The sequence below is a fragment of the Talpa occidentalis genome, unplaced genomic scaffold (genome assembly GCF_014898055.3).
Source record: "Talpa occidentalis isolate TD23 unplaced genomic scaffold, MPIMG_talOcc4v2.1 talOcc4.17, whole genome shotgun sequence".
In the NCBI taxonomy this organism is placed as follows: Eukaryota; Metazoa; Chordata; class Mammalia; order Eulipotyphla; family Talpidae; genus Talpa; species Talpa occidentalis.
In genome coordinates this window covers 42,903,223-42,930,711 of record NW_023601754.1, presented here as the reverse complement: position 1 = coordinate 42,930,711, position 27,489 = coordinate 42,903,223, and the positions used below count along the sequence as shown (strand labels likewise).

The 27,489-nt window shown below is 60.9% G+C and overlaps 1 protein-coding gene across 7 annotated transcripts; it reads right to left on the bottom strand.

Annotated features, from left to right (window-relative positions):
* CIC (capicua transcriptional repressor) lies at positions 1-26,484 on the bottom strand. Of its 7 annotated transcripts, none has more exons than XM_037516681.1 (21): positions 26,463-26,484; positions 20,095-22,908; positions 8,567-8,716; positions 8,251-8,479; positions 8,040-8,169; positions 7,766-7,948; positions 7,519-7,684; positions 6,512-6,714; positions 6,194-6,419; positions 5,760-5,863; positions 4,269-5,496; positions 3,997-4,184; positions 3,523-3,644; positions 3,272-3,438; positions 2,885-3,175; positions 2,466-2,788; positions 1,973-2,229; positions 1,716-1,870; positions 1,505-1,636; positions 1,084-1,215; positions 1-990 (listed from the first exon to the last, which is right to left on the bottom strand). In XM_037516681.1, the coding sequence occupies exons 2-21, from the start codon at positions 22,895-22,897 to the stop codon at positions 623-625; spliced, it is 7,557 nt and encodes a 2,518-aa protein (XP_037372578.1). In that variant the 5' UTR covers positions 22,898-22,908; positions 26,463-26,484; the 3' UTR covers positions 1-622. The 7 variants fall into 7 exon arrangements, with proteins under 7 accessions (XP_037372578.1, XP_037372576.1, XP_037372580.1 ...); XM_037516679.1 differs by lacking the exon at positions 26,463-26,484 and adding an exon at positions 26,022-26,102; XM_037516683.2 differs by lacking the exon at positions 26,463-26,484 and adding an exon at positions 26,022-26,102 and having other exon boundaries at positions 1,716-1,867.
* Between the last annotated feature and the right edge of the window lie 1,005 nt (positions 26,485-27,489).

Below are 27,489 nucleotides of genomic sequence, written 5' to 3'. Positions count from 1 at the left end.
TGTGTTAAACAGCTTTAATTGCGGTCATTGCTTCTCAGCACAGTAAGAAATATTGCACATGATCAACATGTTTTGTTCTGGGGAGGGTACAGGGTGGGGAAATCACCTTCTTAGAAAGTACAACCCAAGTTGGGAGGGCAGAGGGGGTGGGGAGACAACCCTCCCCGAGCCTGTGGCAAAGTGCAGGAGCCCCCACCCCCAAACTAACCTGAGTCCAGCCCCTCTGGGGAAAAAAGGGGTACATGAACTCCCCCTACTCCACAGGCACCTCCCTGTGGCCCACGGCCCGCACTGCCCTCCAGCTTGCAGCCCTCACACGAGCCATTTTGCATAAAGTACAAGTGAAAAGGTCTGAAGGTAACACACTCCAGGTTATATACAGGGGCTCTGTAGAGGGAGACTGTGCCTCTGCTTCCCCTCAGCTGCCCCCCTGTTACTGGGAGGAAGCTGTGGGGGAGGGGGATAGACAAGAGGAGCAGGTCTCATTCCGCCCCAAACTGGAAAGGACGAAATGGCTTTACTGGAGAGGAGGTAACCATTCTGCCCCCCCATTCCTGCCACCTACGTACTGTCCATGTCCTGAGGGGGCTACTATGGGTCCTGGGATCTTCTCAGAGGCCCCTCACCTGCCGGTGGCAGCTGTGGAAGGGCCAGGGGGTGGGGGGGAATTCTGGGGGGGGCCTTCCCAGCCAGGCTGCCCAGGTCCCGGCTCTGGGGGTGGAGGCAGTGGTGGGGCAGCCGGGGCCGTGCCAGAGTCCGAGCCAGGTGAGGTGGGGTCAGGGCCCCCAGCAGGGCTGGGAGTGGGGACAGGAGCAGCAGCGGTGCCAGTGGAGGGCGGTCCAGGGAGGGGGGCCTCGGCTCCTGGGGTCTGCTCTGTGGGAGTGGCCGCCTGCATGATCTTCTGGCGTACCTCCCGGATCTTCAGCTGGAGACACACCTTGGAGGGGAAAATGTCTGCGTAGCGGGCCTGGAAGGCCGCCGTGGCCTGGGCTGAAAGGCAAAAGGGCGCGAGTTGGCAAGGGCCGGGTGTGAGGAGCAGACAAGTCCTGTCCAAGACCCCCCGAGATTCTGAGACAGGCTCACCTGATGGGAAGAAGCCATGGTCCTGGAAGAGCTGCATGACCAGGGCCCGGCGCTGATCCAGGGTGCGCCGCAGGGATGAGTAGGGCACCTTCTCGTATTCCAGCTCCCCGAGCACATCCTCTGCCTCTGTACCTGGGGCAGAGAGGAAGCAAAGTCATGGCTACAGTGGCCCCCTGCCACTGTCTTGAGGGTCTACCCCAGTCCTCAATGAAATCTTCACAGTGGTGCTTAGAGAGAAGACCTGCCCAAGGTCACATGGCAACTTAGGGGCCTGTTAATACTCCAGAAGCCACTCTTAACCTGCTGTCTTTCCTCCCAGGAAACCCACTCCACCTCTCCCCTCTTCAACCCTGTTCCTTAGACTCCACCCCTCTCGTAGGCCCCAGGCCCCCAACTGCTCCACCCGCCTCAGCACCAGCACCTGTCCGGTCGAAGGTGAAGATGTCCCCCTCACACTTGGCACTCTTGGGGGTATTGGGCTCGGAGCTGCAGCTGGAACGTCTCCTGATCTTGCGCTTAGGTGAGGTGGGGTCCTCAGGGGCTGAGTCTAGGTCTGACCAAACAGGAGCAGGCTCAGTGGAGCAGCCCCCCGCCTGCCCCTCACCTACCCCAAGTGCCCGGTGCTTGCCTACCAGTGGAATTCTTCCTTTTCTTGCGATAGGAGCCCAGGATGGCACGGGGTGAGGTGGCCAGAGACTGCAGGGTGGGCGAGGGCAGCACCTCTTCAGGTCGAAACTCAGGCAACTCAGCAAAGCGCTCTTCGAAGTCCACCTCCGACAGGACCCTGCTGGAGAGCCGGCAGGGTCACCTTCCCGGCTCCTCCTGCTGCTGCCCCCTCTCTCCCACCAAGCCCACACACTCCATCCAAGGCCCCCAAGCCCATGCTCACTTGTCCACAGAGTCAAAAGTCTTCTTCAGGGGCGGGGGCCGCACCTTCACCTTCTTGCCTGTGGTGCTAGCTGCCTCCTTTCGCTCGGGGGTGTCCCCGGCGGCCCTCCCACTGCTGCCCTCGCTGTTGCCGCTGCTGTTACCAGAGGCTGGGGCTGGAGCTGGGGCCGGGCTGGGAGGGGTGGGGGGCTCCCCACGGCTCTCCAGGCCTAGTCCAGGGACACGCCAGTCTGAAGATGAGCTGGGGAATTTGCTGGGCTGGGGTGGGGGTGGGCAGGGAGAGGAAGGACAATGGGTTCAGATTAAGAGGGGTGAAACCCAGAAGCACAAAGAGATGGATGCTGAGACCATGCAGGATGCAGAGCCTTAGAGAAGGCCACCCCACAGGGCACAGTGCGGGCAAGCGTGGACAGAAGAGCAGCAGAACAGACAGGCAACCGACCAGGGGGCAGACTCAAGCAAGGACAGGAGCCCCAGGCCCGCTGGGTACTCACCATAGTCTCAGGGCCCTTGGTACTGAGCCGCTCCTCTGCAGGTGGGGGTGGTGGGGAGCTCCGGGGTGTGGGAGCCCAGGTCTCTGTGGGCGGTGGAGGGCCTGGTGTTGTTGGCGGTCCCTCCAGCTCAGACTCAGGGACAGGGGGCTCACGGGCTGGACCAGGTTCCAAGGGCTGCCGGGGTGCAGGGCCAGGCCGCCCAGGGGCACCTGCCTCAAAGGAGCCCACGGGAATGCTGGCGATGGCGGCCTTCACTTTCTGGGGGGCCTTGGGGGTGGGCCGCTGGGCCTTGGGGGCCACTAAGCTGTAGGTCATGGAGCCTGCTGGTGATGAAAAGGGTTCTTGCTGAGCCAGTCCTGACTGGGGCCCATCTCCTGGGTTCCCCAACTCACCCAGCCCTGGGGTGGTCCAGTACCCACCTGTGGCACTAGGGAAAGGACTGGTAGGGGCCGGGGTGGCAGTGGCAGGGGCCGGTGGGCCCTTGGGCAGGATGGCAGCAGCAGGTGGGGTAGTGCTGGTGGCCACGGTGTAGACCAGACCTGGGGGGGCCTGGGATGGCTGGGCCAAGGGTGCTGAGGAGGTGGGTGCAGGGCTGCCAGGGTAAAATGCCGTGATGACCGGACCTCCAGGGGCTGTGCAGGTAGGAGGCAGCTGGGGGCTGGGCACAGGTGACACGCCCACCTGGCCTGGAGCCAGCAATGGGGCTTGGCCTATAGAGAGGAAAACAGGAGAGACAAGGGCCCTAGTTAGGGCCTCAGACACAGTCCCCACAGGGTGCCCAGTTCTCCTGCCAGGCCACCTCTCACCTGAAAGCAGGGGCTGCACAAAGGCAGGGCCACTGGGTCCCAGTGAGGTGAAGCCGAGGGCTACAGAGCTTGTGGGCCCATACGAGGTGACTGTTCCAGCCTGGCTGGATGCAGGGCTGGTGCCCAGGGGCAGCGCATGCCCACCCGCTGACTGCACATAGGTGATTCTGCCACAAGGAAGAGACAACAGGAGTGAGGTGAGCCAGCCCCACCTAAGTCTCGCCCTGGACTGAGGGCTCAACTGCCATTACCTGGTGGAGGAAGGCAGCAGGACCTTCTGAGGCTGTGAGGTGGGTCCAGAGAGCGTGGCGGGGCTGAGGGGGGGCACCAAGCCGCCAGGGGTGCTCACTGGCACAGGAGTCAGCTGGATGATCTGTAGGCAAGGGCACCCACAGGCTGGGGTGAGCTGGGGACCCAGAGTGGGGCGGGGGGGCACCAAGACCGAGGAAAGCGGGTCTAAGCAAAGACAGGAAACACACAATTTGGAATGGAGATAAGGGAGAAAAAGGAAATTACAGCAAGAGGCGAGGACAAGGAACCAGCAAGAAAAGTGTGTAGAAACTGAGGACAGAATGGAAAAAGAACAGGGACGTGAGAAGAGCAGTGACACAGTTCCTGGAAGACCCACAAGACAGAGGAAAAGCAGACACACAAATGGTGGGACACGAGCCCACCACCCAGGAAGGAGATCAAGGGAAAAGGGGCTGAAGCCAGGATGCCCTCACCTTGCTGGGTGGCTGGGCGCCATTCTGCACAGGAACAGAGAAGGGCGGGCTCACCAAGGGCAGCGGCTGGCTGGCCCCGCCACCCCGCACTGACATGCTAGGGGCAGCCAGGGGCACCAGTACCTTCCCAGGCAGCAGCTGAGCTGAGCCACCTGGGGGTGGGGCCTGCACAGGAGAAACCGACTGGGCTGCAAGTTAAGAGGCAAGAGGGTTAGAAGGGAGATGAACAGGCCTATGGCCCCTCTCCTTGTGCTGTTGGGCTCTGGGCTCACCTTTGGGGGGTGGGGCAGAGGGTACTGACTGCAGAATGGGGATGCCAGGAGTGGGTGCAGTGGCGGCCAGGACTTTGCCGTTGGTGGAGGTGCCCGGCGGGAGGGTGAAACGGATGCTAGTGGTGGGTACAGGGCCACCGGGAGCTGCTGCCTTGGTCCCAGGGGTGGGTGCTGGGGCAGGTGCCACTTGAAGCTGCTGGGGCAGGGTGGGCAGGATGTACTGCACCTGGGTGATTCCCCCAGCTTTGCCCAGGGCACCTGGCTGCAGAATGCCCAAGGGCACCGGCCCATTGGGGCCACTACCAGCAGCTGCTCCCGAGCCTGCAGTGGCCCCACTGCCAGGGGCTCCCTGGGCAATGAACTGGACAGCAGGGGGCGCTGGGGCCCCATAGCCTGGGGTGCCCACCAGCAGGTTGGTGACAGTGGCAGGTGCCTTCCCCACAGTGCCCAGTAGGGGTCCAGCTACCAGATGTGGGGCTGGTGAGGACACTGCTGCCGACTTCTTGTCCGAATACACTAAGCTGACACCCAGGGGAGAGCCCCCAGGTGCCCGGGAACCAGTGACTGGCTCAGTCCTGGCACCTGCTGTGTCACTTGGAGACGGCTCTGCCCGGCCAGAGGTGGGGAAGGGCTTAGAAGCAATGGGCACGGGAGTGCTGCTGACAGGCCTCACCACGTTGGTGACCATGGTGGCAGCCGGACGGGACAGGGGGGCTGCAGGGGCCCCATAGGCCAGCGATGGGGCTGGGGCTGAGGGCATGCGGGCTCCACTGCCCTCTCGTTCCTCCTTGTTGGGGGGCAGGACCAGTGTCTGCAGGACACTTCCTCCCCCGCCAGGAGGAGCTGCAATGACTGAGGGGCCTGGTGGCTCCAGGCCCCCCACGCTTTCAGGTCTCTTGCGCCGGAAAGTGGCAGGATCCGTTGGGAGGAATCGAGTGACCTTGGAAGGTGTCACTGGGCCCCCAGCCCCAGCAGGTGGGGGCCGAAGAGGGCCTGCTGTGCTGCCCGGACCTGACTCCTGGGCCTTGAAGGTTCCTGAGCCCATTGAGAAGGATGTGGCTGCTGAGGTTGAGGAGGCAGGTGAGGACGAGGAGGAAGGGGTGGGACCATATCCTTTGCCAAAGGCTGCAGGTGGATCTGGGGGCCCCGGAGGCTCAGGGTCCAGAGATGGACGGCAGTGGGTAAAGGAGGAACGAATCACAGGTGAAAACACCTTTCGGCCAAAGCCCTGGGTGGAAGAATAGACACACGACCACATCAGGGGAGCCTAGATACCCACATCCTGCCCACCCCCATCCTGCCTGGCAACCAGACCTGTGAAGCCTGCATCCCTGCCTGCTGACGGCCTCTCTTCATCCCAAGTATGACCCAGTCTCCATGGGGCAAGTAGCTTGCCCTAACCAGGCCATGAACTCCCGCTCTGTCCATGCACACACCAAATGAATCCCTCCTAGGAATGTCACTGGACAGCACCAGGTCCCAAATTCTCACCTTGTTGCCCTCTGGGTCCTCCCCAGAACTGTCTCCGCTCTCACTGTCCGTCACCCGCTCCTTGCACTTGAGGTCAATGTCAGTGGTGCTGAAGCCATCGTCAGCTGAGAGAGTGGAGGGAGCATCAGAAAGGGGTTAGGTGCAGGATACCCAGGAGGAACAATGTGGAGCCCAAGCTCTGGCCTGAGCTCTGCCCCAAGCCACCAGTGAGCAGTGCCCTGGAAGGCTGTTCTGCAGCCCGGGGTGTGCCCACCTGCCCACAGATAAACACAACTAACGCTAGGCCTAATGGCCATGCCTGTGTAATCCTGGTTTCCTGACTGACCGGGGGCTTTCCAAGGGCAGAGCTACATTTACTCAACAAGGCCTGGATCCAATCTCTGCCCGCCCTCCAAGTCTCAGCCTACAGGACCCTGGGCCCTGCAACTGCTCACCAATGACATCGTCATCCCCTTCTTCCTCACAGATGACCATGCGCTCCTCGTCACTGGTCATGTCCTCGCTGGCCGCACGCTGGGAACGGGAGGCTCGGGTGGGCAGCAGTGGGGGCCTCCCACTGGCTGCCAGGGCACCTCCCTCACCAGGGGCTGCAAAGGGGCCTGGAGTCCCATACTGGGTGGAAGGTTTTGGACCAGAGTAGGAGGCAGGCCCAGACACCATCTGCAAGGCAGGTGCAGGGAGCCTTCAGTCGGGGCTGTCACCTTGGGCAGCCCTCCCTGTCCACCCGTAGCCCAGTAGCCTGCACCCCAGACCTGAGTCAGTTCCTGTAGTGCCTGGCTATCTACTTCCCCACCATCCAGGCCGTGTACCCCACTGTGGGAGAAGGCGCGAGGCCGGGCCGAGCCAGGTCCCCCAACGGTGTGCAAACGTTCTGCCCCACAGGAGCCGCTCCCCAGAGTCTTAGTGTCCGAGCTTAAGAGAGTCTGGGCTGCGACGGACAGGAGCTCCGAGGACACTGTAGAGGGAAGGGGAGTGCTGGAGTCAGGCAGCCCCTCGACAGCCAGACTGGTCAAACCATCCACCGTGAATCCAGGTATGGGCAGAAGCAGCTGGGAATTTGGGACCACCTGGCAGGAGAGAGGCAGCACCCACCAACACAGCAGCTCCTTTCTACTGGTTGCTGCCCTCCAGGCACGAGCACGTCCCATTCTCAAGGAGGCAGCCCTCCGAGAGTAAGAAAGCCCGGAGACAGGCTTTCTCCATCATAATGGCTAATGACCACTGGCCAAGGTCTCAGCGCCCTGATCTCAGAGAAGCGACAACCCCACCCTCAGACTTGTGGGTCTAGACCCAGAAGCTTATTCCAATAAAACACCTCAGAACAATGCCGGCACACCAGACACCCCTACTCGGTACAAGCAGCCAACGAGGGGCTTCCAATTATGTTGGCGAGAGCCAGCCAAGCTGGGATTTAACATCTGGCTCTGCCACTCACTAGTTGTCTATGACTTCAATGATTCTGCCTCACTGAACCTCAGTTTTCTCATCTAAAAATGGGGCATACTTTTAGTAACAGAGATTACACCACACTTGTACCTGGTCAGTAAAAACAGCAGCTGAGAACAAAGTAGCTACCTGGAAATTTTAGTTGTCTGAACCCTCCTAGTTCTTTCATGTGAAATAACCAGTTTTCTTGTGGGTAAAAGTCCTCAAAAATGACAGGACAGAGTAGCTCCTGAAACAAGGGGTAAGCGAGCAAGAGGGTACAGCTGATGGCTCTAGGGAGAGGGGGCAGACAGGAAAGCCAGGGCTCACTAACCTCCAGGGGCGGCAGCAGTGCCGGTTTCTGACATACTCCTCTCCCTCGGCTCCTTGTGGCCTCCGGCTAGCCCCAGGCTTGCAGGCTTGGCCTCTGAGCTGGACTTCTTCCGGTCCTTATTGCACCACTTCCAGTCTGGGTGGGCCTTAAAGTGAGCTTCTTTCACCTGGCAGGAGAGGGCAGGGACTCTTCACTCAAACATCCCACCAAGGGAAGCCAGGGGAAGAGCCAAGAGTGGAAGCATTACCTGGAAGGCCAGGTCGTGGTACTTCTGCTTCTCCTTGGGCCCCAGGGCGTACCACCATTCTCCCAGGATCTTGCTGACAGTCCGGTTATCCTGGTTGGGGTGCCGCTGGTGGACCAAGGCCCGGTGCCGCTTGCTAAAGATCATGAAGGCATTCATGGGCCTCCGGATATGGTCCTTCTCCCGCTGAAGAACAGAGGCCCAATGGGGACAGTTAGGATTGAGGAAACAGGCTTGGGTGGCCACAGGGTGAGCGGGGGGCAGTGGAGATGGGCACCTTGTTGGGGCTGCGTCCATCCTTCTCCGAAGATGAATCTCGTTCCTTAGGCAGGGCACTGAGAGACTGGGTCCGGCGTTTTCCAGGTGGCAGAGGCAACTGAATCTCAGGAGACATGATGGAGAGGAAGCTGTGGTAGGAGCAGCAGAAAAAGTGAGGGCCAGGTCTCAGGCCACCACCACCTCCCAGTTCCAAGTCTTAGGGCACTCACGCATCATCATGGTCACTCTCCGTCTCACTGTCCAGTCGGGGCTCTCCTGGAGGGCCAGGAGCCTCCTCCTCAGTGTTGGGAGGGGGACCCTTCCCGGGTTCCACCACCCCCAAAGTGTGAGTGGGCCCTGGGCTCTCAGGGCATGTGGCTCCAGGGGTTCGCCCAGGGTCAGCATTCCCTGTCCCACCTGGTGGCTGCTCATGAGCAATAGCCGCTGACTCAGCAGGTTCTGGGGGGCAGAGAGGCAGATCAGAGGGCTCTAGGGCCACCCAACCCCATCTTCATGCCTTCCCACAGACCCTCCTCAACCTCTCACCTTTGCTCTGATTGGAGGCCACTGGATGGCTGGCAGGTTGCTGCGCCTCACTTGGCTGCACAGAGGGGTCGGGCTGGCTGGGGGCCAGGAAGGGGACTAAGGAGTGCCAGGGGAACACGGCCACAGAGCGAGGTTCCACGTTTGTCCACACTGTGGGAAAGAACCAGCTGAGCCACAAAGCAGGAGAACCTGGCCTTGACCCCTAACGCAAGTACTTTCCCCTCCAGACAAGGTAGCTCCACCCCTTTCTGACATCCCCATCCCCTGCCCCAGAGCCTCTCGGGCCTGCCCATGCGAATCACTCAAGAAAAATTCCTCTAAAAGGTTTCTAGATTTATAAAAAGGAAAACAGAAGCAGAGAAGGGAAACAGTGCTCACGCCCCACTCCCTCCTCCACCTCTACCAGCCCTGCCACCAGGGACCAGGCCAGAGGAATGACTGGCTCCTGTCACAAACCAGGCCATGTTCGACTGCTATCCCACACTCCCTAGGCCCCAAGATCTCAGCAGGGCTGGGGACCCCCCCCCCCCATCATGTCACATCCCCAGCACTCATGTTGCCATCTGACACAGCCCCTCACCTAGGCCTTACACTCCGTTTCTCTTTCCCGAGACAGATGGCCTGGTTGTCCCCTCCCCTCCTTTTTCCATTACCCACAGATTATGGGGTGTCAGGTCTTTTTCCCCCTACCACGGACCCGAGAGAGCCAGATCTGCCCTTCCTGGGCTGGGCATGAGTGGCCCCAGCTTCTCCCCTTTCTCTCCAAAAACATCCTATTGCCAACAACGAGGCCTCCCAGTCTCCCTCCGCCTAACCTCTGAGCATATCTTTAGTGCAGTGTCCAGCCCCTTGCCCAGATAAAGGGGAGGGTGTGGCAAACTTCTTGGAAGAAAAGTCACAGACAATGGGGCAGACAAGAAAATTGTTACAAATCTCTAATAGGGAAAGCAAACGTGCCAGGTGTTTCCTCTAGGATATGAACAGGAAAGCACTTTTCTTACCAGGGAGCTGACCCCAAGGGTCCTACCTTGGGCCCCAGGCACTGGGTGGTAGGAGGGCAAGCCCTGGGCTGGGACCCAATGCTGGCTGGACTCCTGGGGCCGGCCCAGGCTAACAGAGGGCTTCCCTCTCACTGCTGGCTCCCTGGGGGAAGTGGAACCAGCAGAGGAGGCCCCTGCCTGGGGGAGACGATGAAGGGAGGAAACGCCCTAGCCCTGGTCTCCATCATTCTGAGCCTCCCCCTGATGCACATCAATCTGACACGGGGTGACCCTCCCCACAGTGGCTTCAGAAGCCTGGACTAGGGGAGCTCGATGTGAGGCACCAGCAATGAGACCTAATTCTTCCAGGAGATGACAAAAGAAAAAAAGTAGACGACAAGGAACCCGGAGAGCAGTACAACTGCACTGGAATAGACTCAAACACTACAATCCTCTCCCCTTTGCCTGGGACACTGGGGGTGCAAAGACAGCTGGACACCCCCAACTTCATATGAGCCCCCAGGGATCTTGATCCATCCCTTTCTTCACAAGGATCTTTCTCATCAGGGCCTCCCAGTCTTCTGCTGGGTGGGAGAAGAAGGGCCCAGCAGACAATGGGGGAACAGTGCTTTGGTCCTACCCCTCGTGAACTCCTCCCCAACGCACTGCACTCCAGGTTCTGGAGTCTCTCTCTCTCCGAGAAAAGCACATCCCATACGCCAGCCCATCTTTCAAGGTTCTGAGCAAACAGTGCCTCACTCACTTCGCAAGCAGCTCTTTAGTCCCACTACTCAATCACCACCCTTTCCCTCTGGAGTCCACTCCTTCCACCAGCAGGGCTCACTCTGCTCCCATTCTCGTCGGTGCTTCGAAGCCAGTTACTCTGCACCCCTCACCTCTAAGGACAACGGACCTGTTCCACCCCATCACCTAAACACTACAGCTGTCCCCAGGTACTCCCCACTCCCTGCGCGCTCCCACCTGCCGTCAGTAACCACTTGGCCCAGCTGAGCTCTGCAACTTTCCCCGTCACCCCTTCACTCTGCCTCTGTCGTTCTCCTACTGTATCCCCATCACGGTTACTCCGCACCTAAGACCCCGACACCTTGACCCCTGCAGCCCCAGGGCCCAGGCGCTACTGACCGAACATGCCGAGGCCACGGGAGGCCGCGCCGGACGCGGGCACCAGGGGCCTGTGGGCTGAGTACATGGTCCGGCGCAGGGGGGCCCGGCCGGGGCTCGCGCCTCCTCAGCGGCTGCCGCCGCTCCGCCCGCCGCCGGCTCCTCGGCCGTCGCCGCTCGGGCCCGGGGGGAGCTGGAGGCCGTCGCCGCATGCCCCCCCCCCCCGCAACCCCCCTCCGGCTGCCCCACGCGGGGGTCTCAGCCGGGCGCGCCTGCGCACAGCGCCGCCTGCCTCCCGCCGCCCGGGGGGCGGGGGAGGTCAGAGCGCGCCGGCCCCGCCCCGCCCCCCGGCGCGCGCGGGGGCCGTCACGGGGCGCGCGGCACGGGGGCCATCGGCGCCGCCCCCTCCCTCTCCCTCCTCCCGCGCAGAGCCCAGCGGGCGGGGCAGGCGGGGCGGGGCGCGGCGCGCGTGCGCGGGGGCGGCCCCCCTCCCTTCCCCGCTCGCTGGCTCGCTCGCTCCCTCCCTCGCAGCTCCGGCGGGTAACGGCTCTGGCCCCGCGCGCCCCGGCTGCCGGCGCCGCCGCCCCGCCTTTCCGGGCCCCGGGCCTGCGGCTCAGCGCCGGGTCGACCTCCTGCCCCGGGCGGGCAGACGGACCAGCGTGCGTGCGTCCGTGCGCTCCGAGCGAGCCCCGCGCCGAACCACCGCCGCCTCCCCGCCCCGCCACTACTACGCGCTCCCCTCCCCCCGCCGCGCCTCCCCCCGCCCCTTCCCCGCTTCCCCCGCGGCCTTCCGCGCAAGCCCGGCCCCCGCGCACGAGCCCATTGGTTGCCGCCGCCGCGCGCGGGTCAGGCCCCGCCGCGCCCGCCCCCATTGGTCGCCCCGGGGGAACGTCAGTCATATGCAAATAGGGGCAGGGCGGGGCGGGCTCCGGTTGGCCCCAAGCCGGCCGGGGGCGGGACCGCAGTAGGAGGGTGGCAGGGAGGGCGCACTGCAGTAAAGGCACGGAGCCAGGGGGGCGGTTCGGGGCGCCGCGCTGCAGAGGCCCCGAAATTGTGTGTGCTGCTGTGTATGCCCAGTCCGCGCGAGGAACAGCTCGCGCGCGGCTCGGCCCTCCTCCCCTCACCAGCGCCTGGAAGCGCACAGCCCCGCAGGGGGACAACTGCGTGAAGGGTTGGACCAACCACCCCTGAGCCCTGACCGAGGCTCACGCCAGCAGCCAGCAGCCTCTCACTCGAATACACACAGGTCCCGCTTACAGACTTCGCTGCCACACCCATTATCATTCACACCCCTCACTCAGCCTCGCACTCACAGTCATGCACGAAGTCACACCTTGAACACCTGCTCACATATGTAACTACTACCTTCACGCACAGTCCACTCCCCACCCACCTTCATACCACTATGGGACTCACTCACCCATCCTCTTCAGGCCACCCAGTCCATACATGCCTTGTCATACATGCTTCCCCAACCTGTATGCTCATCACACATCCACCAGCCCACATGAATCATCACACAAACACAACACATCATAGGGGGAATTCTCTCACACACTTCATCACTACCACTGCCTGTCCGTCACCCCCCCGACATCCCCCACACACAACCACACAATCATTCTACCCACATTCTCCACTTTCATGGTGCCCCCTACCCCCATATAGGCTAACTCCTACAGACGCCATCATACTGACCCCACACTCCATATAAGCTCACCCCAATGGGCACTCACTACTTCAGTACCCTGACCCATCAGAGACCCAGTACCATGGCAATTCACAGTCATTTCAACTACCCTGCCAGATACTCAAACGCCACTGAGGACTCACAGAGTCAGAGAAGGGACCACAGGGCACCACCACGGGCTGCCCCCACCACTCTAGGCTGGGAGCCACTTCTTCTAGAAAAAGGTGAGGAAGAAAGGAAATCAACACTGGGGCTGCTATGTGCCGAGAGTCTGTAGGTATTATCCTGTGCACTGAATCCTCATAGGGAATTCAGCCCCATAGCCACTAGGGAAGTACACTTCATGATGCCCATTGTTCAGATCAGAAAATGAGGCTGGGACAAGAGGAATAAATTGTGCAAGATCATGCAGTCAAAACATAACTACCCAGGGCTCCAACTCAGGCGCTCCTTCCACCACTCAAAACTTAACCTCAGGGTAGGCGCGGGTAAGACTCACAGGCAGAGGACAGGGAATACAGTCAGACAATGAATGATACAGAGACTGGTGCGCTTCGGAAAAGTCAGACAGCACAAACAGCCACAGGCAAGGGTCCGGAGTCTACAAGGCAGAGATGCTGAGGTCTCGGATCACCCAAGGGGGCCACTGGGTGAGCAGTCCCCAGTAGAGTCACACTTGGGCAGGTAAAGTTTGCCCAAATGAACCAAGATAGAGCTACACAGGTGGAGTGAGTGACAGGTACAAACCCTTTCCCTGGCATGCCTCCTCCATTGATGGAGCTGAAGGCATGAAGTTGGGACAAAAACTAGTAACCTGAGCCCAGAGGAGAAGAGGAGGTCTGTAACCCTCTGACCTCCAGAGACTGAAGGGTCAGACACTTGGCTGTGAGCCTGAAGGGGCCACCAGGGGGACTATTAGGTGACTGCCCCTCCTCCTTATGCAGCCCCAGACTCAGACCCTCCATTACCTCACTGCCCCAGGGACTGCAATGTGAGGCAGAACTCAAGGCTGAAATCAATGTGGCCGGCTATCTCCCCACCACTGCCCCCTCCTCTCCCTGCCACCGGTGAGTCACCTACTGGCAAATTAACCCCTTCCCCACTGCAATGCTGCCCAGGGGCAGAGCTGAGAGGAACCCTACACACACACACACACACACACACACACACACACACACACACGTTCCCCCACTTCTGTGGGGTAAGAAAAAGCCAGGCCTGGCACAGCAGGGAAAGAGGGCCCCACACATCTGGGAGGGCCGCACATCTGGTAGGAGACACATGCCCACATAGGAGGGATGGGAAGAGGCCCTTTTCAGGGTAGGGTGCAGCCAAGTGGGGGCCCAGCCTGGCAGGGAGGGGCCGGAATCCGGGCGGGAAGGGCCCCCCTGCCCTGGGCACTGGGCCAGCCCTATACTTAGCTCCCATTGTTCAGAGTAGAGGAACCCCGGGGGTGGGAGTGATTGGGAGTGGAGAGGAGGGAGCAGGTCCTATCCCCAGACAGCTCCATCTCTTTGGCCTTCCCCAACCCTAACTGGGGCCTCACTAGTTGGAAAAGCCTGAAGGGTTCCGCAAGGCAGGGTCCCAGCCAGCCCCATCTGAGAGGGAGAACAAGGCCATCATCTATCATTAGATATCATTAGAGGCCGGTACTGGGCAGAATTGTGGCACAGCCCCCCCCCTTTTTGCAGGATAACCAACTGCACAAAAGGTGTGGCCCTAAACAGCCCCCACCGAGTCACCCCACCCCAGCCTGGGGACAGGGAGCCCAGACAAGACACCACCACCACCCCAGGCAGCACAGGCTGAGGCCTGCCCAGAGGCCTGGGGCATACAGCCAGGGATGCTGACAGACCAGGGACAAGCAGACACACTCTGAACTCCTGAGCCCCGTTTATTGAGCCCGCAAGGCACCGCGCCCCCGCCGCCCTCGGCTCCCCACCCAGCTCTCCAGGTCCGGGTCCCCGCCTCGGCTCACCACCCCGGTGTCCCTAGCTCCCCTCACCCGCTCTCCACAAACACACCCACCCACCCACCCCGGGCGGCGTCGGCGGCGGCCAGGGTTGCCTGGGGAACGAGCCCAGGATTGGGCTGGTGCGGCTCGGGGAGGGATGGGGACCTAAAAATAGCACCGGGGTGAGTCAGTGCGAGTGGGGCTGGGGTAGGCAGAGGGACCAAGAGGGAAAGAGGGGCTCGGGAGAGGCGTGGGGGAGGGTCCCTCGGGATTGGGAGACGGGCGGGAGACGGACGGAGGGCGGGATGTGGGTTTGGGGGTGGGAAGGGGCGGGGGCGCGGAAGAGAGCACAGGCGCCGAGGCTGGGAGGGCTCGGGAGGCGCGGGCAGAGGGAGGCGCCACGGCTCGAGCGGAGGAGGGGGCGCCGCCCTGCGCTCCCCGCGCTCACGAGATTTTCCACTCGCCGCCTGGCTCCCCGCCAGCCCCCGGCGGGCCCCACAAAGCCGCTTTGTGCCGGGAGGGCGGGCGGGCGCCCGGCCGGCCTGACACCCACGCGGGCCGCGGCGGAGCGCGGGCCAGCTGGCACCCGCGCCGTCTGCGGGGGGAGTCGGCCCCAGCCCCGGGCCGCGGCCGCGCAGGGGTTAACGGCGCCGGGGCGGGGGAGCGGGTGTCGGCCAATCGGCGCCGGGGGGCCCGACGGCGCCCAATGGGAAGGAGCGAGGCCCGGCGCCGGGGCCTACCCCCTGGGGCGCGGGAACCCGCACCTCGCGCTTTCGGCGGGGCCAGGGCGCGGCCCTCACGGGCCGCCCGTCCGGGTCGACAAAGGCCCCGGCGCACCCCTTCTCCGGCTGCTTCTAAAGAAAACAGAAGGGGCGTGAATCTTGCAGTCAGGAGGCGGCACGATCGGGCTTTGAACCCGGGTCGATCTGACCTCAGTCAGCTTTTCCACTGAAACGGGGAGATGGGGTTCCCTGGGCCAGGGGGAAGAGGGGACAGGGTGCGGGCGAAGGAGGTGGCCCGGCGGGCTGGGGTCCAGCCGCCTGCGGTGCAGCCGCTGCCGCCGGTGGTAATGGGAGCCAGACGCCGTGGCCGCCGCTAATGCGCCTCCCTCCCGGCCACTAATGGAACCATTAATGCCCGGGCGCCGCGGGCTCCGGGCCGCTCGCCGCCACTCCCCGCTGCGCATGCGCGCGCCGGCCGCCCCGCCGCCCGCCGCCAGGAGGCAGCCTGGTCCCTCGCAGCGCCGGTGCCGGGGGCTGCCGAGCTGGGGCGGCCGGGGCTCCTTCCGCCGAGTCTCACCTCTGAGCTAGATCACAAACGCACCTCCGTTCCTCTCCCTGTACCAGGTCGACCTTTTTCCCAGCCTAGACGTCCTTCCTCTGCAGGGAAGCCTCAGGGATCTTTGACACCCAGATCAACCTTTTGCCCTACCCTACTCTTAAACTCTTGGCTCTTCACTGGTTGGCATTCGAGCCTGGCCTGGCTGGATCTGTCCTCCTTGGCACCCTCCCGCCTATCCTAGGCTCTGGTGTCAGCTCCGGCATCAACTAGCCACTCAGAGGTCATACACTTCCACCCCTCCTGTCCTTTGCTCCTGTGGCTACCTTGACCTAATTCGCCCTTCCCTTTCTTTGGATGCCCTGAAATCCACTCATTCCCTGTGCTTCAGCTCAAAAGTCCTATTCAAGGGAAAGCCTACCTGAACCTACCTCACTGCACCCCCATGGAGCTCTGCCTTCCCCAGACTCTACCTCTGGCAGATCATCCTTGGGGGTGCCTGCATCCACATGTGCCCTCCCAACCCACTTACCCTGGGGCAGGACAGCTCACCCTGGGCCTGGTGGAGGGGTAAGGGAGGCCTTCTGGTGGCAGAGATAGGGTAGATTGTTTGAGACAAAACAAATTCTGGTGGGGAGAATCTGGACTTGGGGTGTCAGGAGACCCTCAGTTCCTCCTTTAGCCTCATTTTCCCCACCTGCCGACAATAGTGAGAGGGTACCATCTGGTCTCTGACGACCTTGGGGTGGATCACATGAGGGACTCAGTTAAATGGAACTGGCACCAAATGTGTCTCCTGAAAGGCAGTAGGAGAAGGGTGTATGGTGGTCTGGGTCATGCCCTCTAGTAGGTGGGTGAGCACAGGAGCTGCTTTCCTGCTTCTCTCCCACAGCCGGATCTCCCAGCGTGGCCTACACAGCCCCCGCCTTCCTGCCTGTCTTGGGAACAGGTGCTTGGATGTAGATGGGTCCCAGAATGGCTCCCAATACCTCTCAGCAGCTTTCAGGAACAGTAGCCAGCAGTTAACTTGTCCAGGAGTGACGGGGGCTCCCAACACTCCCCAAGAAGGAAGTAGGGGACCAATGCTTAGCAACTGTCACTGACTTAAAGGAGCAGAGCACCTGACGTGCACGGGAAGGGTTCTAGGATCGGGGCAGCAAGTCTGTCTAAAGAACGGGAGGAGGTCAGGTAAGAGGCAACAGCTGGCCCAAAGACACAGGATCCCAAGAAAGGGATCCAAACCAAAAGAAGGTAAGATGAAAGCTGAGACAAGAACTGGTATCCAGAGAGGGACTAACCAAGAACGATAAATAGAGCCAGATTCCATAAGAGTCAGACAAAAGTCCAGAGAGTTTCAGGCCCAGAAATAGAGACCTACACAGAGTCGAGCCCAAGGGAGACACTGAAAGACATACAGTGGCTCAAAGATAGGCAGACGGGCAGAGGAGAAGGGACACTGCCTGTCAATACAAGGAAACCAGGCAGCAAGCTGAGAACTGGAAGGGAGGCCATGCCAGGAATGGGGGGCTGAGACATCTGGCTGGGGCTGCAGGCCTGGGACAGCTTCCTCTCCTGGGGAGGCAGCGGGAAGAGTCAGAGGGAGGTGGTAATGGCAGCTGGCTGGCTGGGCCATGCACAGAATGTGGAGAATGCGGGCTGCCTGCCCCGGCATGTCCCCCAGCGGAAGCAAATGCCTGGTTGGGGGGGGGGGCCAGGAGCAGGCAGGCTGCCCCAGGCCACCCCCTCACACCTGCTGCCCTCTGAATGAGGGTCAGGCCCTCGCATGGGTGGGTTGAAGGGACTGTGGCCTCAATCTGCCACTGGGCACCACCTATCTGGCCACCCTATCTGGGCCTCAGAGAGAAGGCCCCAAGGCACCTACCTCCCAAGGGTTTAGGGAGGCCTTGGGGAGAAGAACAAAAGGGCCTGCTAGCTGGGAATATGAGGGCAGCCCAGATACCTCAGCATGGGTGTTGTCAGGGAGGCGCTGCTCAGAACCGCCAGGACAGGCACTGGACAAGTTCTGACGACCAGGCAGCCTCCAGCAAGGGGCCTCCCTTTCCTGAATCTCAGCACCCCCAGCCCGCTTATATACAACAGGGCTGGTGATTCCTACTTCACAACATGGGGTGGATTTGATGATCTGGCCCCAGGCCTGGGGCTGGGCACAGGGTAAATGCTCAGTCAAGAGTGGTTACTATTATTATCATCATTATCATTGGCAGCACTTACGAGCCCAGGCTCTGGAGTCAAACAGCCTCAGTTCAAAAGCTGCCTCTACCTGTTGCTAACTGGGTGACCTTGGGCAAGTCCCATAGCCTCTCGGGCTACACTGGAACTAATGCTTGTGTTGACTCCTGAGGCGTTGAGGATTCCGTGTTCATGTTCAGTCAGCACGGGCTGAGCCGTGTACCAGGCACATGCAGCCTGGAGCACAATAGTTATCATCACTGCAACTTCTAGCAGCAAGAGTCCTGTGAGGACCTGGATTGAGGCCCAGTCTCTCCTGGTATGGTGACCTTAAGCAGGACTCTTTTTCTGTCAGGGCCTTACTTTGCCTCACCTGGAAAATGGACCGGGCCCAACCTGCTAGGCCTCAGGTCACTTGTATCAGGAACATCTCCCCATGTGGTGGCAGAGAGGGTCTAATGAGATGATGCAGTGTGGGCAATGGCTGGGGCAATGTAAGCATGTGGGGGCGGGGGGTGGTTAGAGTCCTTCTGCTTTAGTTTTTTTATCTGCCAAAGGACAGAAATCCCTGCTGCTATGGAATTTTGCTCTTATCAACTACAATGACAAATGTAAAAAATGCTGAAAACGGGGCAAAAAAACACAGCTCATCCTATGAATGCGTGTCCCTGTAACCTGGATCTGGGCTGGAGCTCCTTGAGGGCAGTACCACTGGGGTTCCTTCCTGTGCTGGCCTCTTCCCAAGCCCAAGTCGTAGGCCTTACCAGATCCACACCCTGGTCCCCTTCCCCTCTGGTCTCAGGGATTGGATCTCACCCTCAGTACAGCTGTCAACCTTCCATAGCTCCCTAGTGCCCCAGGACAAAGTTCACAAGTCTCATAAGGGCTCTCTGAGATCTGACCCTTGGTCACCAATAGTCTCACATCCCAGCACTCAGCACTCGCCCTCCAGAGCCCAGACTTCTCAGATTCAACTTCCCTCAACTACTGGCTGTCACCTCAAGGCCTTTGCACAAACTCTTCCCTCTGCCTGAAGGAGTTCTCCTTCAGCCCGCTTTGCTAGGCTCACTTCCATACCCTCTTCGGGTCTCACTAAAAAGGTTTCTTCTCCAGAGAGCCCTACCTAACTTCCCACAGCTTCATGGGCTTCCCCAGCCCAGTCATGATGACTCTAGACAGTCACTGTCTGAAGCTCTGTCTACTCCAGGGACTGTGAGGCCTGTGGGATCAGGGCTGTGTCCTTAGCACCCACCAGAACAGGCTCATAGGGGGCTGGGGAGGGACTAATGACAGGACTGTCACCCTCCCGAGAGTTGCTCTAACAAGGCCCAGCCCAGCCCAGGCTCCTGGCCATCCACACCATCTCAGAGTTGCTGTCTTAGCCCCTGGCCTCAGGCCACACTGGCCTTCCACTTCCTCTCCTTGCTGTGCTCCATCCTCAGTCTTTCAGTGGGCCTCCCAAAGAGGCCCGTCAGCTTCACAGCTGCTGGATCCCACTCATCCTTCAAATGTGCCCTGTCCCGAGGACAGACTTATGTGCCCTGTCCCGAGGGCAGCTAGATGAGATTCACACCTGGAGGCGGGTCCAGCACACCCCAGGTTCCCCGCCACCGCAGCACTGTGAGTTCTATTGGGCCCAGTGGTAAAAGCGAGGCTCAGTCCTGGTGCTGCCACCTCCCAGCAGGACGACCTATTGGCACTTCAGTTCTCTCATCTGTAACCCAGCACTGTGGCTGAGTAGTCACAAGCCAACCTCTCTGGATTCGAAAGCTAGTTCCAGGATTTACTAACCATGTGACCCTGGGCAAATTACTAACCTGGCCTCAGTCTCTTCTAACCAGCATAATTGCAGCACCTGTCTATTAGGATGGTTGTAAACATATCTGAAGGGGGTTTAGAGCAGGGCTGGGTATGTGGCCGGCTGTGAGAGTTGGGTGAGATAAGCCACGCAAGGTGCTTATCGCCCTGGTGCCTTGCCAGCACTCTGGATACGGGAGCCATCATGGTGATGATCATCTCTGCTTGTCCCATCAGCTCTGTGGGGGCCGGGCTCCAAGCCTGAACTCAGGTAAGCTGTGCTGTCTGATGGACCCCTCAAGAGTACACCTAACTGGAAGCCTCTGAAAACACCTCCTTAAGCCTTCAAAGTCCAGTCCTTGGCTGGTACGTAAATTTTTCCACAACATCTGTGCATAGGAGGCAGGCCTCCCCCTGACCCCCTTTGGAGGTGAGGGCTCACCTCTTGAGAAGTCAGTTTGCAAGCAGCCCTGTTCACAGGGAGCCCTCGCCCAGCCCACCCATCTGCACCTCTTACCTGTCCCAGGCCGGCCCATGATGACTTCCTTCTTGGGAGCAGGATGGCTGGTATAGCTGCTGGGCACCAGGACGGGTAACAGGGCAGCAGGTGAGGGGTGGAAGGCCACCGGCTGAAAGGGTGAGGAAGCCAGGCCAAAGGTGGGCATCGGCTGGGCCACTGCCGTTGGCGCAGCTGGAGGCACGGTGATGGGCACGGGGGCCGACAAAGGTGGGGGCAGGCCAGGTTTCCCACTGGCCACCCCTGGAGGTACTGGGGTCTCTCGGCAGCCCCGCCCAGGTCCCCCGGCCCGTGCCTCACCGGCAGTGGCCACCTCCCCTGGGAATTTGGAGGGCAGTGGCACGTCAGGGTTGCGGACAATGACAGGTGAGTCCCGTTGCACAGCAGGCACCCTGCGCACGGAGGGCCCAGGATCGGAGGTCAAGCCAGCAGGTGGGGGCAACAGCAGCAATGGCGAGGGCTGGCGGGATCGGGAGAAGGGCACGGCAGGCGACACAGACCGGAAGCCAGCCGGTGTGGAGGGTGTAGGTGTGTGGGACACCGAGTCCACGCCAGAGTCTAGGCTGTCGCTCTTAGGGAAGTCTGGGGCGGCTCCTCCACCCCCTGTGCCAGTAGCCCCCAAAGTGCCTGGGTGGGGCAGCAGCTCTGTCTTCCGCCGCCCAGGGCTGATGGGCACGGTGAAGGTCAGGTTGGTCTGGAAGGTGGGTAGGATGCCGGAGGAATGGCGCTCTCGTGGGGCAGGCGGCGGCGGGTGGGGGCCCAGGTCTGGTGGCGTCAGCACACCTGCCTTAGGGGTGCTGGCGCTTAGGTGACGACTTCGAACAGCAGTGCGCTGGATGACTGGCGAGGCGGTGATGGGGCTGAAGTTGGCAGGACGGAAGCCAAAGAGTGGTGAGGGGGAAGGGGACGGGGCCGGCGAGAAGGGTGACTGTGTAGACACGGGTGAGAAGGAAGGTGTGCCCGAGCGTGAGCTGCCCAGGGACACCAGCATCACAGCCGCCTCACACTCATCGAATTCAAAGCGGGACAGGTCAGCAGGGGCCACCAGGCGTGGGCGAGAGTCACCACGGGCTGCCACGCTACTGGCCTCACTGTCCCTGGACGTCTCATCACCCCAGTCAAACTCGGTGCTGCCCTCGCGGGCTGCCACCCCAGCAGGCCGCCCAGCCCCACCGGGGCCACTGTCCGCCAGGCCCTCCATCTCCTTGGTCCGCATGGACAGGTGGCGTGAGCAGTAGCCCCGCCGCTGGGACTCCTTCATGCAGCCATCCCGCGAGCACAGCCGTCGCCACTGCTTGCCGTTGAATTTCTTGCGGATTCCATTGGGCGTGCAGACCACGTCGCCCTTCTTGTACTTTTGCTGTGCGGCTGTCAGTGGCGTACGGGCCCGGGCAGCCGGTGCAGCCCCCTTCTCCAGGGAGGCTACGCTGCTGCTACGGCTGCCACCCTGGCTCCCCTCCTGGCAGGGTGAGGGTTGCTCCCCGGGGCGGCCAGGGCCTGTGAAGGCTGGGGACTTGGGTGGAGGTGACAGGAGCTGGGGCGGGGGCAGTGGCAGCAGGGCTGGGGTGCCCAAGGGTGGAGGGTGCTTCTCCTCACTCTCTTCACAAGCCCCCAGGTTGCCACCAAAGCTGATCTTGGAGACCTCGGCATCCTCAGGCTGCTTAGGGTCCAGGGCCGCAGGGCAGGTGGGTAGGTTGGCCCCTGGATCAGCCTGCTCCTCCTCGGGCCCGGTAGGGGGCTTCCTCGGCAGGGCTTCGGGTTCCCAGGGGGGCCGCAACAGGCGCAGGCTGGAGCGGACCACCCACACAGCCTCCTCAGGCTCACATTGTGGTGGCTGTGGGGGTTGTGGGACGGAGGCTGGTGGGCCTGGTTGAGAGTTAGGTCCAGGGCTGAGGCGGACCTTGTAGGCTGCTGGCTTGGTGGCCACCTCCACCACCACGCCCTCACGGTAGGCAGCCACACCAGGTTCCACACAAGTACACACAGCTGTGCCCACAGCCAATGCACCTGGTGGTGGCGTGGCATCCAAAACCACATCCACACCACCGCCGGGTACCCCCTCGTAGAAAGTCAGGGCCCGGTCCCCAGGAAACTGCACACCCAGGTCCTGGCTTCGGCGCACCTGGCGCACCACACCTGGCAGGAAGAGGCCATCCCCACGCCGAGCCAGAACACGCTGGGACCGCAGCTGCCGCAGGTCATAGCCAGCACTGGTGCTGCCAGGGGGCCAGGGGCCTGGCCCACAAGCTTCGGCTGGCTCATCCTCCAGGTCAGCTGAGTGCTCACTGGCTGTGTCGGTGGAGGAGGAGCGGGTGGAAGTAGGTGGCCGTGGAGGCACACCTAGGGTACCGGCCTCCTCTGGGGTCCTCGAGCGCTCTTCAGAGCCCCCAGCTGCCCCACCATTGCCACTGCCAGTCCCATGCTCCTCCACATACTTCTTCTTGGGTGCTCGTGACTTGAATGTGGCGGTCTTGCGGCTAAGTGAGGGCTCCCAGCGGCCTCCCTCCCCCTCTACCTTGGGGTCCTCAGCTGGGCCTGGGGCTGGGTCATCAGGGTGCAGTTCCACAGGCAGCCCCTCAGCTCTAGGGCCCCTCTCGGCCTCCTCCTCCTCACCTTCCTCGGCCTCTTCTGGCCCTGGCTGTTGCTGCTGTTGCTGCTGCTGTGCCTCATCGTCGTCCTCCTCTGGCTTGTCGCCCTCCTCAGCCCCTCGCCGCCTCAGGGCCTTGGCCCTGGTGGCTGGTGGGGACTTGCCGCCACTGCCAGAACTTGGGAGGCCGGTGCATGCCTTCTTCATTGGCTTCATCTTTTGTCCACCTGCAGGGAAAGAAGGCAGACAGGGATCATGGCGACCAGATCAGAAATACCTCCAGGTGTTTGCATTCCCCAAGATTTCCCACTTGCTGAGGCCAATACCTCAGCCCCATGATTCCCCAAGGCCTCCTCCAGGCTGGCCCTGGGCACCACCCAGACCCAGTCTGGCACTCATAACCCCTGAGCTAGCCCCTTGGGACACACATCCATCTGCTCCCACTGCAGAGGACACAGCAGGCACAGGCACACACTCAGGCTGCTCAAAGGGGAACCAAGAAGCAGAAACAGGTTACACCTATGGAGTACCCTCTTTGTGCCAAGCCCTGGCCACATGCCTTTATTAACCCATCTCACCCTCCCAACAGTCCTAAGAGGCAGGTGCTACTATCAATTCCATTTTACGCTTGAGAAAACAGGCACAGAGAGATCAAGCAACTTCTCCAAATTCACCCAGCTAGGAAATGGCAGAGCTAGGATCTGAACCCAGGCAACCTGGCTGCAGTCTGTGCTCCTAACCCCGTCAGTGTGCCACGTCACGTGATCCAGAAGGCACGCTTCCTTGCACTGTCACAGTCCAGAAAGCACACACACGCACACACACACACACACACACACAGACACATGGTGACAGAAAGGGAGGCGACAGAGAGGTGAGGTTAGCCACCTCCCCCCACCCCTCCGGGCAGCCTGGCATGGCCGGGCATTGTGGGAAGGAGCAGGCAGCCGAGAGTCCCGAGGGACAGCTGCCCACTCCGCTCTGCACCCTGGGCCTGCCAGGTAGAGCCATCTCCCGAGATCCTGGCAGGGAGCAGGCAGGGGCACGTCTGGGGCAAGAGCTCGTACCCAGTACTGCCACAGGGCCGTGCATGAGCACACGCACGCGCACAAACACACACACACAGACACACACGTCATCACACAGTGGGGCACAGAACTACACCCCAGGGTTTCGCTGTCCCACTGGATAGGAGCCTGCCCCTCCTCCCACAGCACCCAGCGTGAGACCTACAAGCCCCAGCCCCCTCCCCTTCTGGCTTGCATGCATCCCCGCCCTGACTGGGCTGGCTTTGGCAGGGTGGCTGTGCTGCCGGCCCCCCTAACCCCCAAATATGCCCTCCAACTCCAGGTGGGGCTAAGTGGGAGAAGGTCAGAGAAAGCAGGACAAGCCCAGCAGGCCAACCTCACCCACTTCCTGAACAGTCATTATTGCCCGCCCCCTTTCAAGCTGCCCTGAGAAAAGAAAGGGGAAAAAACTTTACTCTGAAGTGACTAAGACAACCTGAGAGGCCAAATGTGAGCCCCTGGGAGGGTGGGGAGGGGGAGGGTCCCAGGACTGTAAGCCAAAGACAATCATAGGCACCCCTGACTCAGTCTTCTGGCTACCACGGGACCCCTGACCTCATGCTCTCCTAGTTGGTCGGCTCCCCTGGGGACTGTGCCGTCCTCAGCCTGTCCTTCTCTGGGAGAATCCTGGGGTCCTTATAACAGGCAGTGCCTGGAGGACTGGGGGTTTCTCACACTGGGGCACAAGCAAGTGCTGAGCAGTTGCCACCGCCTTCTTCCCGCTGACCTGCTGGGCCCCAGTCCTGCCCAAACACAAACCTTTACGTACCCCACCCAGGGCCTACAACCACAATGTCTGGCACCCCTGCACCCTGTTGCCTGGTCCGGCCTCTTCACCCCAGCAGCCCAGTCTTTTCCTTTCCCCTAGGGCCTACTCTTCCTGTCCACCCGGCTCTGAACAACTCCCACCCAAGGCCCATGGGCCCTCACCTCCCTCAGAATCTGAGCAGTAACTCATGAAGCCCAGGTCAGCACCGGCCCTGGCTCTCCAGGGTCTCATGCTCTCTGCTCCCACCAGCCCTCCTGGCACCAGTTTCCCTGCCACTCTCTGCCATCCTGTCACCATCTCTGTCTGTACCTCTCTCCTCACTGGCCCTAGGCCCCCTCCTCAGTAACTGGCTCCCTGTCACTCTCGTCTACCTCTGCCACCTCTTCCTCCTAGTCACTTTCCTGTCAGCCATCTCCGGACCTGTCACCTTCTCTCCTCATCACCTCTCCATGTCACCCCCTCCAACTCTGTCCCCTCCCTCTCTCTGACACCCTGATCTAGTCCTGTCACCCCTCCATTCCTGTTATCCATTCTTTGCCCCGTCATCTCTTTCCGTCACCCTTCCTCCCCAACACTTCCTCCACTCCGTCCCCTTACCCATCCCAGCCCACCTACCCCTTTTCCCCGTCCCCCCTACCCGTCTCTGCCACCTGTCCCCTCTCGTCCCCCCAGCACCCCAAAACCTCCTGCCCGTGTCAACCCTAGCCCCGCCCCTCACCTCGGGCTCGGCGGGGTTTCGGGGCGGGGGGCCGTGGCCCCGGCTCAGTCCGGTCCGGTCCCTCCCCGCCCCCCCTCCGGCTCTCCCTCTCGATTCTCCCTTTTTTTTTACTCCAACACACAAAATGGTGAATGGACCTGCAACAGCTGGAGCAGCCAGCCAATCAGTGGCCACAACCCCGCTGACCGGCGCCATTCTAGGCCAATAGATATTCGAAGCCAGGTAAACTCCGCCTCTCGTAGACGAGCGACGCTCACCACCACCAATCGCGTCCACCCGGCAGCGCTAGTGGGAGGGGCCAAAGTCCAAGACCGGCCTCCCTCTGGGACCGACACCAACCTAAGCCTACGACCGCCTGATCGGTCTAGGTCCCAGCCCCACAACAAGTGATGGACACCAGCATTAACCAATTGAAGTCCTTCTTCATGACGACGGATGACTACAGTACCCAATCGCCCTGCATCCTACGCCGGAACCCAACCTCTGTGAGGGACAGTAGCCAATAAGCTGCAAGGAGGTGGGATTAAGGGATGGTTCTTCCAATGAGCAGGCTTGGAAGGCGTGGCTTGAGAGTTTGTTGACGGGGTGGTCGCAATGCCTGCTGGGAATGGTAGTCTCCTTACGCCTCCGGCCCATAGTAGATAGTACAACGCAGACTACAACTCCCATGTAACAGAGTGCCTGGAGCACCAAAGAACCCGGGAGAGGAGAAAAAGTAGGAAAGGGCAGTTCCTCGTGAGTCTCACTGGACACCAGAAGCATCTTAGACCCAGGGCCCCAACTCACCCGGATTCCCGGCTCTGGCGTCGCCGGTGGCTCCTCTCAGTGGCGGCGGTAGCGGCACGAGGGGGAGGTGCAAGGAGCAGCCAACCGCCACCCGCGAGCCTCGCAGCCAATCATCGGCAGCCGGGGCGGCGCAATGACCTCACCGGGTTCTACTCTCTTACCCCTCCCCCACGTGGTTGTTGCTGCCGGTAGCCCGGAGTAGGGAAGTTTGGGGTGGGGGGGAGGGGAAAGCGAGCGAGTGATGTCACCTTTCCCCCGCTTGATTGGCTGTCGAGTGGCCGCGACTGCGACCAATCAACAGCCTCGGAAAGTCTGGCGCGGCCCCGCGGAAAGCCCTGTTGCCACCGTGAGGGGAGAGAACGCGCGTGTGGGGTGGCGCGCGCTGCAGTGGAGTTCGGGCGCGCGGCCTGGGGCTTGGGGACCCTGGGAGGGGTCACTCACCTCTCCCCAAATTTTGACATTTAGGGCGGCACAGTTTTCTGACAGCCCCCTTAGGCTTGAAGGAGGGTGGCACGAGATGCGGGCGTGCAAAGCTTCGTAGGTTTCACGCTGCATTTTGGGGGTGTTCACACCCGGCGGGAGCGAGATTATTTTAAGGTTCACACTGGGGATGAAGAGAAAAGTGTTATGCCCTGTCAGTTTATTACTGCTGATCAGCTGTGGGGTTACACTAGACGTGAACCTGCCTGCAAGCGTCCATACTCTCCACATTGGAGTTGCTCCCATAGAGGGTAATGGGGGGCAGTTAAATGGCTGTAGGGGAGGCTTCTGCTACCTGGAATGGGTTCCCCGTTGCCAAATGGGAATCCCCCCACTTGTGAAGAAAATGGACCCAGCCTACTGCAGATCCATACTGTCCCTCTACTTGTGAGAGAGGGAGGTATGGCATCTGGCCAGTTGGTGAGCATCTCTGAAGAAATAAAAGTTGTCCAATGAGGTTCCCTGAGTATGAAGGATTCAGATTACTTACGGGGGTAAGGGCAGGGGAGGGGTGGGTGAAAGGCCCCACCATCCACAGAAGTTATGTGTGGAAACTGGGGGGATATTTCGCTGTCCACAAGGTCTTCACAGTTACACAACTGCTTACACTAAAGTTTCTACTGTCACATGATTATTACTGTTTTCGAGATTCTGAAAGAGAGTTCATGTTGAGTGGGCGCCGGGGTTGAGTGGGTCCCAACTTCCATGTTGAGTGGGCCCTGGGGTTGAGAGAAATTTGACAGGGCAGTCTATACTGTGCACATTGGGCAGATGTTGGGTCTCAGGGGAGTTTGCACGCATCAGAGGGTCCGGTGGCCTAACTTCAGCAGACCCTGGGAGAAGAGGTTCACAGCAGGCACTAAAAGTCCCCTCCCCCACCATGGAGATGTGTGCTGTCCATGTTAACTTTGTCATGGACAGGAAAGAGATTGTACTGTCTCCGGAAGGCTCATACTGGGCAGCAGTTCACATGGCCCATGGAGGTGTG

Bases quoted from the DNA above. Each gene is read 5' to 3' on its own strand.
- CIC (XM_037516681.1), bottom strand. From the start codon at position 22,897: ATGAAGCCAATGAAGAAGGCATGCACCGGCCTCCCAAGTTCTGGCAGT. The intron at 8,717-20,094 runs GTAAGAGGTGCA...TCTTTCCCACAG, and splicing joins CATGGGCCGGCCTGGGACAG to TGTGGACAAACGTGGAACCT. The intron at 3,439-3,522 runs GTAATGGCAGTT...TCCTTGTGGCAG, and splicing joins CTGCTGCCTTCCTCCACCAG to AATCACCTATGTGCAGTCAG.